General features: G+C 42.4%; 1 protein-coding gene across 2 annotated transcripts in view; it reads right to left on the reverse strand.

Moving 5' to 3' along the window:
* Positions 1-618: 618 nt before the first annotated feature.
* Positions 619-14,740, reverse strand: part of DRAM1 (DNA damage regulated autophagy modulator 1) — a 41,200-nt gene continuing 27,078 nt past the window's right edge. The window contains exons 4-8 of one of the 2 annotated variants that reach the window (XR_010343839.1): positions 14,321-14,498; positions 9,984-10,042; positions 5,254-5,320; positions 3,930-4,022; positions 619-2,979 (exon numbers count right to left, since the gene is read on the reverse strand). Coding sequence is in view for 1 of the 2 variants with exons in the window: in XM_012469231.2 (XP_012324654.1) it covers positions 2,935-2,979; positions 3,930-4,022; positions 9,984-10,042; positions 14,321-14,498 (375 nt within the window). In the remaining variant the exon portion in view is untranslated. The remainder of the gene's footprint in view (positions 2,980-3,929; positions 4,023-5,253; positions 5,321-9,983; positions 10,043-14,320; positions 14,499-14,740) is intronic. The other variant, XM_012469231.2, reaches the window with a different exon arrangement.

The raw sequence follows: 14,740 nt of genomic DNA on the forward strand, positions 1-14,740 counted from the left end.
CAATCACGCCCACGTGGAAGACTACATGAATTATGAAAGCATAGCCAGGTGTGGTGGCTCACTCCTGTAATCCTAGCACTTTGGGAGGCTGAGGTGGGTGGACCACCTGAGGTCAGGAGTTCAAGACCAGCCTGGCCATCATGGTGAAACCCCATCTTTATTCAAAAAAAAAAAAAAAAAGAATTATGAAAGCATAAGGTTTAAATCATAATCATACCTTTATAAGGTCCAAATGGATCTGGAACCATCTCCTAGATAGTCTACTTCATAGTAGTGGCCAGGTGACATTTTATAATTTAACAGAAAAACAAATTACTAAAATAAGGAAATATTTCATTTTACCCTTTCAGTCATGGGTTCCAAGGAAATGCAAGTTCATTGGAATTAGAAATAATACCAAAATGTGGATAAGACCAGCTTTAGAGGTGGAATGGAATCAGCTGAATACCATTGTCTGGAGTGATTTTTGACCTTCTCAGTTTGCCAAGACAGGTGTACCATTTGATCTACCCATGTAACAACTTCTGTGGTATCTGTCCAGGTTGAAGATAGTTGTCATGGATTGGTGATGACCAAACAACTGAAATGTTTATAGCACACAAAGAAAAACAGTCAACATTACCAGGTGATACAGACCATTTGTTTATTATGAAACTAACTAGTAAACCAGAGTAAATCCCATTATATATTATAGCACTACAAACATCCTTAGTCATTCCTTCATTTGTTCATTCATTCATTCATGTATTCAGTGAGTATTTCTTAAGCACCTGCAGTGTACCAGGAGGCACTGTGTTAATTACGGGCATTACAAAGATAAAGATTAAGGCACATATTCTGCCCTCAAGGAGCTCCCAATCTAACTGCAGAGAGATGTGAAAATGAAGCATGAAAATCCATTGTGAGAAGTGCTGAGAACAAAAGTCAGTCTGAAGTGAGGCACAACCATGTATTCATTCCACTGTGGGTCCCATGGGAAAGGCATGTGGCATTTCTCCTCCTCTTCAGGATAATGAAGGCTTGACACAGCTTTCATCACTTCCACTTCCAGTGTTGCAAGGGGGATCTCTAGCATTACAATGAGTCACAGTGAACCCAGAAATGATTAGCATTCTTTTTATTTATTTGTTTGTTTATTTATTTTTGAGACAGGGTCTTGCTCTGTTGCCCAAACTGGAGGACAGTGGCATGGCTCACTGCAGCCTCAACCTCCTGGGCTCAGGTGATTCTCCCACTTCAGCCTTTCAAGTAACTGGGACTACAGGCACATGCCATCACACCTGGCTAATTTTTGTTTTTTGTTTTTTTGTAGAGATGGGATTTCACCGTGTTTCCCACTCTGGTTTCAAAGTCCCAGGCTGAAGCAATCCTCCTGCCTAGACCTCCCAAAGTGCTGGGATTACAGGTGTGAGCCACCACACCCAGCTAGCATTCTTAATGTTTGCTAACAAAGGTGTTTCTCTGTCAAACTCTTCCATTCACTTAAAGAAAATCATTTTTGATGCATCTTAAAGAAAGCATGTTTACATTTGCCAGATTTCTCTACTTGGCCTCATAGGGCCCAAATGAAAGTGGTAGGGGTGTGGAACATGTTCTAATAACATGTGCTAAACACATAGAGGGAAGGCAGCTTGTCATTGCAGAGGTGCCTGACTGCCACTGAGCCTCACCCCTATATTCACCCAACAAATAGTTAATGAGGAGCTATCCCTAACTCCCTACAATGCCAGGCCCTCCGAAGCTGTCTCCATGGGCTGCTCTGCTCCTGGCATGCGCCCTTGAAGGCTGATCCCACTTGACCACACATGGGTTTATGCTCTAGGGTCTTTGAAGAGAGAATTCCTGCTCTTCAGCTTTCAAGCCTAAGCCTTAACATTTCAAGGGCTGCTTCTTCCTCTGGAATAACTTGCTTTTCATTGGTTATTCATGATTTGGGTGAAAAGGTGGAGTCTGTAGTTCTTGCTTAATGCAAAGGGCCTGACTCACATTTCCTATAGTGTTGTGGGACATCCAGCCACAGGCGTGAAAAGGAGGAGCGAATAAACAGCACCCTGCACCCAGAAGTTCTTCTTGGCCGCCCCCTTCTCGCTCTTGGGCCTTTGTTCTCTTTGCCACATTTACTGGCATGAAATGAATTTGAGATGTGAGTTTCAGTTCTGGGTCAGACTATATATCAAGTTGTGCCAGTAACAATAAAGGATGGTTCTCACCTGAGTTGCTGAAACCATTACACCTGGAATTACACCCACTATAAATGGCCAATTAGCAGCAAGAGCAAAAGATGCGGCCTCATGGGCAGGGAGAAATAAGGTGGCAGAATTTCAAAACCAAGGTCTTCTGTATTCACTTAGAGCTACTGTACATGATGGTATAAAGGCCTCTCAGTAGAAGCACTTTGCTTAGCTAAAAATCAGAGTATCTTAGTGTTAATACATTAACTAAATCTTTATGATTTGGGTACACGGTTGTTATAAATTGAATTTTATATATGCTCTCATGATAAAAAATTATACAGTTCACTTACTAAGAATGAAATTCACAAATGAATATCCCAATTCACTTTGTAATAAATGTACTGAACCTAAATTACTCATTTAGTGTATTTCCATAAATCACACACAAATAAACAACAGAATCTGTACAAAAATAAGAGCTCTCCATTTTTTTGTAACACCTTGTCTTTTCTGTATATGAATTTTTGTTAATATAAAAAAATCTACTTAGAAAATTATAAAAACATCACTTCAATGTCATAAGGCTCTACATTCTCTAGGAAAACACATCTTTAGAAATAGTACAACTATTTCTAGTTGTACTGGATGTGCCGCAGACGCATCCCAATAATCAGGGCGGCATCAAAACCCTGTCTGTCCTCTGTAGCGCTTCTAGAAATGGCCTGCAACTTTCACTGAGTGAGATCCAATTCTTCTTTCTTCAAATGTCACCACTGATTTCTGTGGATATCCTTAGGGTGACGCTCTATTTTAAAAAAGAAAAGAAAAAAGTATAAAAGAAGTTAAACAATCCCAACATTGCCGATGATATCAACGTTGACAATCACATTTCCAACAGCTTTGTACCACCGCAGAAATGATCTCACTACAGTTTGTGCTATGCTTGAGTCAGGTCCTAAAGAATTTTCTTGGCTTTCCATATCCTTTGAGCTAATAATTCACTTGTTTCAAAATGTAAGATTTTTCCTGTGGACAAATCTGATACAGTCCCACCTTCTCTCTGCTTTGGGAACGTTTTTAAACAACACACTTTTTTTTTTTAAAGATGTATTTACTTTCTATTATTTGGAACTAGTAATAGAGACCCCCTAAAAGAAAACCACCAGGATTGCTGAAGGCGGTGGCTCACACCTGTCATCGCAGTGCTTTAGGAAGCCGAGGCAGGCAGATCACGAGGTCAGGAGTTCAAGACCAGCCTGGCCAACATAGTAAAACCCCGTCTCTACTAAAAATACAAAAAGTTAGCCAGGCGTGGTGGCAGGTGCCTGTAATCCCAGTTACTCGGGAGGCTGAGGCAAGAGAATCACTTGAACCCAGGAGGTGGAGGTTGCAGTGAGCCAAGACCCCGCTATTGTACTCCGTCCTGGGCAACAAAGCAAGACTCCATCTCAATAAAGAAGGAAAGGGAAGGGGAGGGGAGGGGAGAAAAGGAAAAGGAACGAAAGGAATCGGGATATGACTATTAACATCAAACAGCAGAGGACATATGAAAATCTCACTGCGGGGAGAGCTGTTAAAGATGCCTCCTGTTGGGGAGAAGCTAATGAATGAAGTTGCACAATCCTTACATGTTTTTGTCAAACACATTAAGAATAATAAGAAAGTGCTCTTTTTAAAAATGCAAAATGTCTTCAGTGAATTTTTACTAATTCTAATTGTCAGCAATTTAAAACATTTGAATTGATAAACACCTACCTGGAAATCTTGAATGAATGTTAGGAAGTAGAAAATAAAACCAAAGGCCACTGTCCATTCACAGACCGCACTCACTACATGATATACGTAATCCTAATGGCAACAATAAAGAAACAGAATTTAGCCTCAAAAGATTCACTTTAATGTACATACTGAAATAACTCCGAAGAGGTTCGACCAAAGGAAAAAGCTGTCCAGTGAGCATAAGTCAGAACTTTGGGGATATACGGTAATCACAACCACGTTACTAAGTGTCAGGGCATCTGCCCACTGAGAATGCAAAGGCAGACATTCCAAAGTTCTTTCTGGCTTCCACAAACTCGCATTTTAAGATTGAGTTTACCACTTCAAAAGGTAGACTAAGGACTACCAAATGGCTGAGACTGGGAAGCAAATTTGGACTCAACAGAAGAAAGAACTTTCCACACAAGGCATGACTTGGTCTCCCTTTGCTGGGAATCCCTAACTGTAAGGGCATGCTTAACAAGCGCTCTCGCCCCCATCTTTAAAAAAAAAAAACAAAACAAAAAACACCTGGCTCGGTGCCTCACGCCTGTAATCCTAGCACTTTGGGAGGCCGACGTGGGTGGATCACCTGAGGTCAGGAGTTCAAGACCAGCCTGGCCATGATGGTGAAACCCCATCTTTAAAAAAAAAAAAACAAAAAACAAGTGCTCTCACAGTTGTTTCAAAGAATGCGTGTTACCATGTAGACAACCTGGCTGACTAGCCCCCTAGGTTTTGTATTTTCCCTGTTTATATAGAAATGTTCATTCAGAAAATAGTTCTGCTTAACCTCCTAAATACAGCTACCAAGAAGATGCTAATAACGAACATCCACATGTTAACTGTGTATGTTTGTAGAGGCAAGAATGAGAGCATGGAGGCCTGTAATCCCAGCATTTTGTAAGGCCGAGGCGGGTGGATCACTAAGTCAGGAGTTCAAGACCAACCTGACCAACATGGTGAAACCACGTCTCTAAAAAAAAAGAATGAGAGAATGGAGGCCAAGGAGAACGGCTTCAATCAGAAGTTCCAAATTCAGCTGCATATGGAGGCCAGAAAATTAATAATAATAAATAAAATTAATGGTTGTGAAAAGAGAGAGAAATTAGGGGGCCCACACCTCATCAGCTTAATTACATGGGAAAATAGTACACTAGTATTGCTTTCAGAGAGGTTTGAAAAAAAAAAACCGTGTGTGTGTGTGTGTGTGTGTGTGTGTTCATCTGCCTGTGTGTCTGTGTATGTGTGTGATATCTCCTGATTTTTCAGTGCTAGAAACTAATTTTAAAACTCTGTTGCCAGGTACAGTGGCTCACACCTGTAATGTTAGCACTTTGGAAGGCTGAGGCAGGAGGATCACTTGAGCCCAGGAGTTGGAGACCAGCCTGTGCAACACAACAAGACAAGAAAGAATTAGCTGGGCCTGGTGGCCTGCACCTGCAGCCCCAGCTACTTGGGAAGCTGAAGTGGGAAGATCACTTGAGCCCAAAGGGTAGACATTGCAGTGAACCATGATCGTGTCACTCTACTCCAGCCTGGGTGACAGAGCGAGACTCTGTCTCAAAAATAATAGTAATAATAAAATAAAAATAAATAAAACTCTAAGTCAAAAATGCACATCTGCATTCTGACATTAGCTGACATGCAAATGAGGCCTGGGGACTGTCAGTGTGCCCGTGTGATTTCCTCCTTCACTTTCTGCTCTGCTGTAGGCTACAAGGGTGAGGAAATGTGCTGGATCACAGGGCAGTTCTTCTTTCCTTCTTCTTCTTTTTTTTTTTTTTTGAGGCAGAGTCTCACTCTGTCACCCAGGCTGGAGTGCAATGGCATGACCTCAGCTCACTGCAACCTCTGCCTCCTAGGTTCAAGCGATTCTCCTGCCTCAGCCTCCTGAGTAGCTGGGATTACAGGTGCCCAACCACACCCAGCTAATTTTTGTATTTTTAGTAGGGTTTTGTCATGTTGGTCAGGCTGCACAGGGCAATTCTATGGTGACAGCTGTTTTCTTTGATCCTGTGTCCATCCAGGCAGATCTACTGGAGGCACACCAGGCCCACAGACCACCACTCTTCACTCTGCCTGTTATGGTCACCTCCACCCACTGTTCTCATACTGGGTCACACTGAGAAGAACCTGACCAGCTTCCTTAGGAGGTAGAGAACAGAGGCTCCCTCCTGTTGGTGCCAGCACCAGGGGACCTGCCCCAACCCATATCATCCCTGAACAAAGAAGATGGCTTCTAAAAACAGAGGCAGAATTTTGGGGAGAATTTCTTAAGCATATTAATGAAAGTACATTGAACCAAGTTTGAATGCAGGCAAAGCCCTAATATCTCTGCTATGTGAAACGAGACCGTGACATTAAAAATCTCACCCTCCCTACGAAGTAAGTCACTGCATATAAATGTGCTGCGAAAGCTGTAAAGCACTACACAGAAGTTTGGGGCAGTACCTAAATGATTATTCAGTGAATTAATGTAAAGCGATTTTTTTTTTACATCCTTCGATATTAGGAACAGAAGGAAATACAAGAATGACACAGTTATTTATGGGGTGAATAGAAAACCATGGACTTTTCACATTTTTAAGGTAGAAAGTGGAATATAACAGATTTTTAACTGCCTGGGAGTATACTTCCATGAGCCCTACCCAGCAGCGGGTTTGTGGTGGAAGGTCTCCCCCAAGTGGCTGAAAAGTAAAGTACACCTGAGCTACTCCGCTATGCGGTCTTGCTTTCGGAAAGAGGTTCTCACCAATGGAAAGAGGAACTGAACCCTCTTTACAGGACGGGGCTTATTCCCCACACTTTAGGGGAAAGCCTAGGTCTAGACTAATTTGACCATTTTAATGTTTCATTTTAAAGAAGCATTTTTTTTTTTGAGACAGAGTCTCCCTCTTCTTACCCAGGCTGAAGAGCAGTGACGTGATCTCGGTTCACTTCAACCTCTGACTCCCAGGTTCAAGCGATTCTCCTGCCTCAGCCTCCTGAGTAGCTGAGATTACAGGTGTATGCCACCATACCTGTCCTCTTTTTTTTTTTTTTTTTTTTTTTTTTTTTTAGTAGAGACGGGGTTTCATCATAGTGGCCAGGCTAGTCTTGAACTCCTAACCTCAAGTGATCCGCCCGCCTCGGCCTCCTAAAGTGCTGGGATTACAAGCGTGAGCCACCACGTCCGGCCAAGAAGCACTTTTTGAACTCCTGTCTGGATCATTCTCTTCCTCACCATCTTTTGCCTCTCTCTTGTCTCGGCAGGCTTCCATTACCTGCCAGAGTTCTCCGTCCTGGGAAATACTTCTTTGACCCCGCTGTCTCCTCTAGCCACCATGGTGTTTCCCCTTTTCCTCTCACTTCCAGTCCAGAACAGGACTCAATAAACATTTGGTTGACAGCTGAATGAATGAACCATTCCTCTCACTATTTAACTTCTTACCATTGGCTTCTAACCTCGGTGCTTTACTGAAACTACTTTTTGAAAAACATCACTCACTCCCTTATTGCCCAAATTGATGGACTTCATTCCTAAAGGCTGTTCAGTCACATATCCCATGGTTAGCCATTTCCCTTTCCCTTGAAAAATGTCCTTCCTGGCCGGGGGTGGTGGCTCACACCTGTAATCTCAGCACTTTGGGAGGCTGAGGCAGGTGGATCACAAGGTCAGAAGTTTGAGACCAGCCTGGCCAAAATGGTGAAACCCCATCTCTACTAGAAATACAGAAAATTAGCCAGGCATGGTGGCATGTACCCGCAGTCCCAGCTACTCCAGAAGGTGAGGCAGGAGAGTCGCTTGAACCCAGGAGGTGGAGGTTGCAGTGAGCTGAGAATGCACCACTATACTCAGCCTGAGTGACAGAGTGAGACTCTGTCCCCCCCCCAAAAAAAAGAAAAAAGAAAAAAGGAAGAAGAAAAGAAAAGAAAAATGTTCTTCCCTTAGTCTCTGGGACCATATCTCCTCTCATTCCATCATTAGAATTAATTGCCATTGCTTCTGCATTTCCACATGTGTTGTCTGAAGTCCAGTTCAGCATATTTTTATTCTTCAAAGTATTATATTTAGCCATTGACAACTGGCTGTTGCCCCTCTGAACTGTAAAATACCTCGGGATCCTCTATCCCATGACCACCCTTCCCTCTACAATCTCCCAGTCTTGCGTATGGGAGGGACTCAGTCAATGAGGTCTGCCATCCAGCACAAGTCTGGCTCTTCACTCTGATCCATGTCCCCTTTACTTCTTTTTTGCTGCAGGTATTCTGCCACCTGCTCCTTGGGGAAAAGAATCCCCTTCTGGTTTCTCACTAACTCTTCTTTCCTAAGGCATCCTTGATTCTCCTATAAGGCATCTAGATGAACCACTACTTCACGCATCTAATACGACGAGTGGATCTCAGTGCCAAACATTTGGTTCCATGTGTTCTGATGCTTGGTCCAAAAATTACTGGTTTACCCTACACTCTGACAACTCTGCCCTACCCTGCGATGACTCAGTCCCACCAGAAGTCTAGACCCACCTGGGTGCAAGTGATCCTTCCACCTCAGCTTCCCAAGTAGCTGGGACTACAGGCGCATGCCACATGCTGGCTAATTTTTGTAGAGACAGGGTCTTACTGTGTAACCCTGACTGGTCTTGATCTCCTGGACTCAAGCAATCCTCCTGCCTCAGCCTCCCAAAGTGCTGGGATTACAGGTGTAAGCCACAGTGCCTGGCCAAGGCCCACGTTTCTGACCTTGATATCTCATGATATCTGCAGAGTCATCAATTCTAACCAAACTCATCTACTTCCACCTACTAAATTATTTATACCTGTTAGGGACCTTATTTCTGGTCAAAGGAATAAATTCTTTGGTTCACCTAAGGTAAAATCCTCAAAGGCATCTTTGATTCATCGTGCCACTTCATTCTCATGTTAGTCATTTGCCAAAACCCATCAGATTTTCCCTATTTGAAATGCAAACTAGTAGAACTGCCTTCTCCTGGCCCTCCTAATGCCAAGCTCTCCAAACCATCCCAGGCATTGCTTCTGCCGAACACTCATCTAATAATACTCTTTCCATTTGCTTAACTGTTCAAAAGTCTTCAAAGTCTTACTCTGGTCATCTATATCAAGTACCAGCCTCTCTCCTGCCTCTTACAGCCACTACTCCCTTGCACAGTTACCCCTGACTGCATTGATTTCTCACTCTATCCTGCAACGAAATATCCACCACACTGGAGCTGGTGTTGTCCTCTCTACTTAACATTCCACGCTCCCTTTGGCCACCAAACACCTTCATTCACACTGTCCCTCTACCCTCTTTTACTAAGCATAGATAGTTGAAATGCTTCAGAAAGAAATTAGAGGGCCAGTTGCGGTGGCTCACGCCTATAATCCCAGCACTTTGGGAGGCCGAGGTGGGGGGATCACTTGAGGCCAGGAGCTCCAGACCAGCCTGGCCAACATGCTAAAAAACCTCATCTCTACTAAAAATACAAAAATTAAATTAGGCATAGTGGCGCACCCCTGTGGTCCCTCCCAGCTACTCAGGAGGCTGAGGCACGAGAATCACTTGAACCCAGGAGGCAAATGCTGCAGTGAGCTGAGATCATGCCACTTCACTGCAGTCTGAGTGACAGAGCAAGACTCTGTCTCAAAAAAAAAAAAAATTAGCTGGGCATGGTGGTGGGCGCCTGTAGTCCCAGCTACTTGGGAGGCTGAAGCAGGAGAATCGCTTGAGCCTGGGAGGCAGAGGTTGCAGTGAGCCAAGATTGCACCACTGCACTCCAGCCTGGGCAACAGAGCAAGACTCTGTCTCAAAAAAAAAAAAAAAAAGAAAAAGAAATTAGGAACTTAAAATTTTGAAAATAATTCCAGGAAGCATTTGGAATTACTCTGCTAGCTAATGACTACATACACACTACCAAATGACTGGACAGTAAATTGATTACATACTATGTTTACTTCACATTTTGCACCTTGTTCTAAAAAACAGCAGTGATCTTCCCTAGGCCTAGCCTGGCCACAGTCTCATACAACCACATCCAACAGCCACATTCAGAACAACTTAAATGTTACCTTTTCTCTTGGATTCCACTCCAGCTTGGTTATGGAAATTAATGAAGCACAGGCAATCACTAAAAAAGGTTAAGGAAACTACAGCAGAAAACAGTTCCTTTCATGTTAACACTACATTATTCTCCTAATGATAAAATCATTATATAGTGTTAAAATGTTAATACCAACATTTCTACAGTCAAACCAGTTACATTAGGTTCTTATAAACTCAAATTTTAAATTCAATTATGATAGTTAAATTACAACATGGAAATACCTTTGCAATACTTTTTCAGTTTGTGTAGCAAAATTTACTAAACTTTGCAGCTACGTTTTGTACAACCTGGCATGTTTCTGGATTTTCCCACCTTAACTTAGCTAAATGGCTAGTTAAAATTTTGAAAATAATTCCACAATTTGGAATTTGGTCAAAATGACTAATGTCCATCTAAGACGGTTTGTTTTGAGTACTTCCCACCCTAAAATACTATTTTCTCTTTTTTTTTTTTTTTTTTTTTTTGAGATGGTGTCTTGTTCTGTCACCCTGGCTGGAGTGCAATTGTGTGATCTCAGCTCACTGCAACCTCTGCCTCCTGCGTTCAAGAGGTCCTGCCTCAGCCTCCCTAGCAGTTGGGATTACAGGTGCCCACCACCATGCCTGGCTAATTTTTTGTATTTTTAGTAGAGACAGGGTTTCGCCATGGTGGTCAGGCTGATCTTGAACTCCTGACTTCCAGTGACCCACTGCCTCAGCCTCCCAAAGTCCTAGAATTACAGGGGTAGGCCACCATGCCTCATCTAAAATACTATTTTCAAGGTAACAGCTTTAAAGAAAAATGTAAAATTCCAAAGTGCCAGGGCTCGTATACAAAAACAAGCTACAGAAACTCAAACTACTATCTTTAAAAAACAGACTTTTGTTGGGTAATTGGGTATAAGGTGAGCCCTTCCTTCCTGGCCTAAGAGCTGGCAAATCAAAGCGACTCACCCTGTATCAGACTTCAGGGATGAATGACAAACCCCTACAGTCCAGCCTAATAATGCCAAGGACTGAAGCTCCTCTCCTCCACGGGCAATACTTTCTGCACAAAGGCAGTGATAACCATTTTGATTGAACTTAGAATGCAAAAGAGAAAGCTAGAGAGAAATAGGATGCTCTAAAAAGTCTATAAAATATTAGAAATTTAAAGTGTTAATTAAGCCAAGCAAAGTTTAGAGCCTCCTCTGAATTCACTCAGTGATACCTCTCTTAACCCGCACCCGCCGCGAAACTGCAGAGTTTAACACTTCTGATTCTCAAAATAAAAGAAGTAGAGAGCACAGAAGATTCTTTGATCATTTCGTTACCATGCTTCTGTTTCTAATAGTTTAAAAGCCTCTTAATTCTTTCGTTTATTTGTTCTTAGTTCCATCTTCAGTTCACCAGGTACCATTCTGGTCTAGTGGGTGGGAGGAGGGAAAACTTGGTCTCAGCTCTCAGAAGCATCACAACTTTGTTGGACCAGACCCAGGGAATGTACCATGCTAAAGAGAAAAGAACTGGGTACAGCAATGACTCCAAGGGAAAATTATTAATTCAGAATGGAACGGGAAAAAGCTTCATTCAGTGAAACTTAATCTAAGTTGTGAAGTTTAAGGAGCTCTCCAGAGCAGCACCATCCCACAGAAATATTATGTGTAATTTTAAATTTTCTAATATTCTAATTAATTAATTAATTCACTTATTTATTTTTGAGGCGGAGTCTCGCTCTCTCTCCCAGGCTGGAGTGCAGTGGCAGGTGCCTGCCACCATGCCCAGCTAATTTTTATATTTTTAGTACAGATGGGGGTTTCACCATGTTGGCCAGGCTGGTCTCGAACTCCTAACCTCAAGTGATCCACCCACCTTAGCCTCCGAAAATGCTGGAATTACAGGCATGAGCCACTGCGCCTGGCCTATTTAAAGATGCTTTCAATTCTTTGTAAGGAAATATAAATAACACACTAACATTTAAGACAGGAGACCTTTTCATATAGATGAATTCATTCAAGTTAATCTGATATAAGGTCATAATCCCTCTCTGTCTGGGGCTGCTTCCCATTGGCATGGCTCCTAATAAGAACTTCCTAGAAGCCAGGTGCGGTGGCTCACGCCGGTAATCTCAGCACTTTGGGAGGCCAAGGCGGGTGGATCACTTGAGGTCAGGAGTTTGAGAGCAGCCTGGCCAACATAGAGAAACCCTGTCTCTACTAAAAATACAAAACTTGCCAGGCGTGGTGGCAGGCGCCTGTAATCACAGCTACTTGGGAGGCTGAGGCAGGAGAATTGCTTGAACCTGGGAGGTAGAGGCTGCGGTGAGCTGAGATCATGCCATTGCACTCCAGCCTAGGCAACAAGAGCGAAACTTCGTCTCAAAAAAAAAAAAAGAACTTCCTAGAAATGAGAATTATTAGTAAGTGAAACTCTGAGGCCTGAAATGCTTACTTTGCTAAAACTCTCTGACTTTGATATCTGGGGATCTGTTTCCAAAGTTGGAAGCAAGGAAAGGTTTCCATCATCAAGAAACTTTACTTGTAACACTACAACCACTGTTACAAATTTTATGACTAACACAAGATAAAAATGTGAAGGAGATATATTCAAAGAGAAAGTGTGCCTTTAATCTATAAGCAGACCAAGGAATTAGAGAAGCAACTGTCTTAGGAACAAGGGTATATATTTTGGTGGTAAATGTCTCAGTTCTAGGATTCGGCTACTCTGTGCTTAGAAATTTTGTAATTAAAAATGTCCTTTCCTAAGATGGAAGAAAAACCAAAATCATTCTTAGACTTCACATTTTGTAGTTTCTATTTTTGAAAAGAAACACAAAGCTTAATATTTAGAAGCAAGTGATGTGTTTTCACTCAATCATGCTCACTTTATACCATAATTCAACCCAGACTAACAAAATTGCTGCTGATAACATAGTTCCGATTTTCCTACAATCCGACATTAGTCATCATTTTTTTAATGACCCTGCAGCTTTCTCTGATATGACTACAGATGGTATTTTGAAAGATGGGGAATTCTGCATCTCTTTAAGACCACAGCTTTTTTTTTCCTTTGTTAAGTATTTCATTAAAGAAGAGAAAAAGGAAAAGAAAGAAAAAGTTTTCATTTCCTCTAAATCGGAATCTACAAGCATTCTAAATTTATATTTTCATCTTTTCACATGGCTGAGTTAGAAAATAAAATGGATTTCATTTTGAAAAAGAAATTAGTGACTTTAAAAAGAAAAGGCTAAATGTATTTTAATTTACTCAGTAATAAGTAACCTAGAGCTTTTTAAAAATCTCTTCACATGGACGAGTAAATCAAACTGTCTTGCCACCTACGTGCAGGGAGGGGGAGAGGTTGGCCTTGAGGGAGTTCATGGGGCTATTCCTTTGAGTACAATATCAATATTTGGTGTCTTTAGCCAAGCACTACAAAGAAAAATAAATATTTCCACATGGTTCATGAAACTGGCCCTGTGAGAAGGAAAGTAAACAGACTGAAGTGTTCTTACCTTTTCCCACCTTCTTTCACACCATTCTTTCCCCCAAAGAGACTTTTGATCTAACCAATGCTGAGACATTTTCTTTTTTAAAAAAAAAAAAAAAAAAAGATGAGGTTTCTCCATGATGGCCAGGCTGGTCTTGAACTCCTGACCTCAGGTGATCCACCCACCTCGGCCTCCCAAAGTGCTAAGATTACAGGCATGAGCCACCGCACCCGGCCTTGCTGAGACATTTTCTTAATGATCTACACTTTTATCCCAATTGTTTTTCTGAAAAATGTGGAAAGTTTGTTATCTTTTTTTTTTTTTTTTTGGCCTGGGGGGAAGGGAAGTGTCAAGCTTTGTTGAGACACTGTGACAAAGATTCTTTGCTTGGCCGAACTTCAGTCAAGCTCCTGACACTTCTCCTAGGTCCATCTGTGCACTTCCTTGTAAGATCCAGTTTTAGCAAAGAACCCTGGCTAAGTCAGTTTAGCAAGGACCCCACACCCTGATATCTGATCACCCTTGGTAACTGATTGGGTTCCTCCTCCTCCACCCTTCCCAGGTGATGTCTGATCACATGGCCAGTACTCAGCAAGAATCCTGTTAGGTTGGTTTGGCCAGAATTCCCCTCATCCTTGAGGTTTCCTTTTAGTACTTTTCCATCCGCTGACCTCATCCTACTCCTTGGCTATAAATTCGCACTTGCCAATGCTGTATTCAGAGTTGAGCCCAATCTCTCTCCCCGAGTGTCAGACCCCATTGCAGTGGTCCCTATAAAGTCTTCATTATCTTTCTTTAACAAGTGTCATCGAATGCTTTATTCCTTTAACAAGCCACAAACGTGAAAAAGGATATTGGGGATGACAGCTGCGCAAGAAACAGCAGAGATGGCCATCCGTATGTGGCACGTCGAGAGACTGTTCCACTGGGGACACGATTTGTAAGAGATGACAGACTGTAGGAGCGTGTATATGACACCGCAGATGAAAGCCAAAAGGGCGCCCCCGTCATGAACCACTGGCACAGCTAACTCCTGGAGAAAAAGTCACCAATGTGCGTTACTCTGGGTGAGTCTGTCAACGCTGAGCCGCAAGCACTCACTCACTCTAGGCTGCTTTGAGCCATTGGTCATCACAGATGCAGCACTCCTTGGAAAATATGGCTATTTGACCACCAGAAGAAAAGCCTTCCAGGTGCTAGAATGAATGCTAAAAAGTTGGTTGCTCCACAGCGAACCTGGACTCATGGGACAAGGAAAGGAGGAGGTCTGCCTTA

Source organism: Aotus nancymaae, unplaced genomic scaffold, assembly GCF_030222135.1.
Source record: "Aotus nancymaae isolate 86718 unplaced genomic scaffold, 86718_ANA_hifiasm-v0.15.2.pri h1tg000021l, whole genome shotgun sequence".
In the NCBI taxonomy this organism is placed as follows: Eukaryota; Metazoa; Chordata; class Mammalia; order Primates; family Aotidae; genus Aotus; species Aotus nancymaae.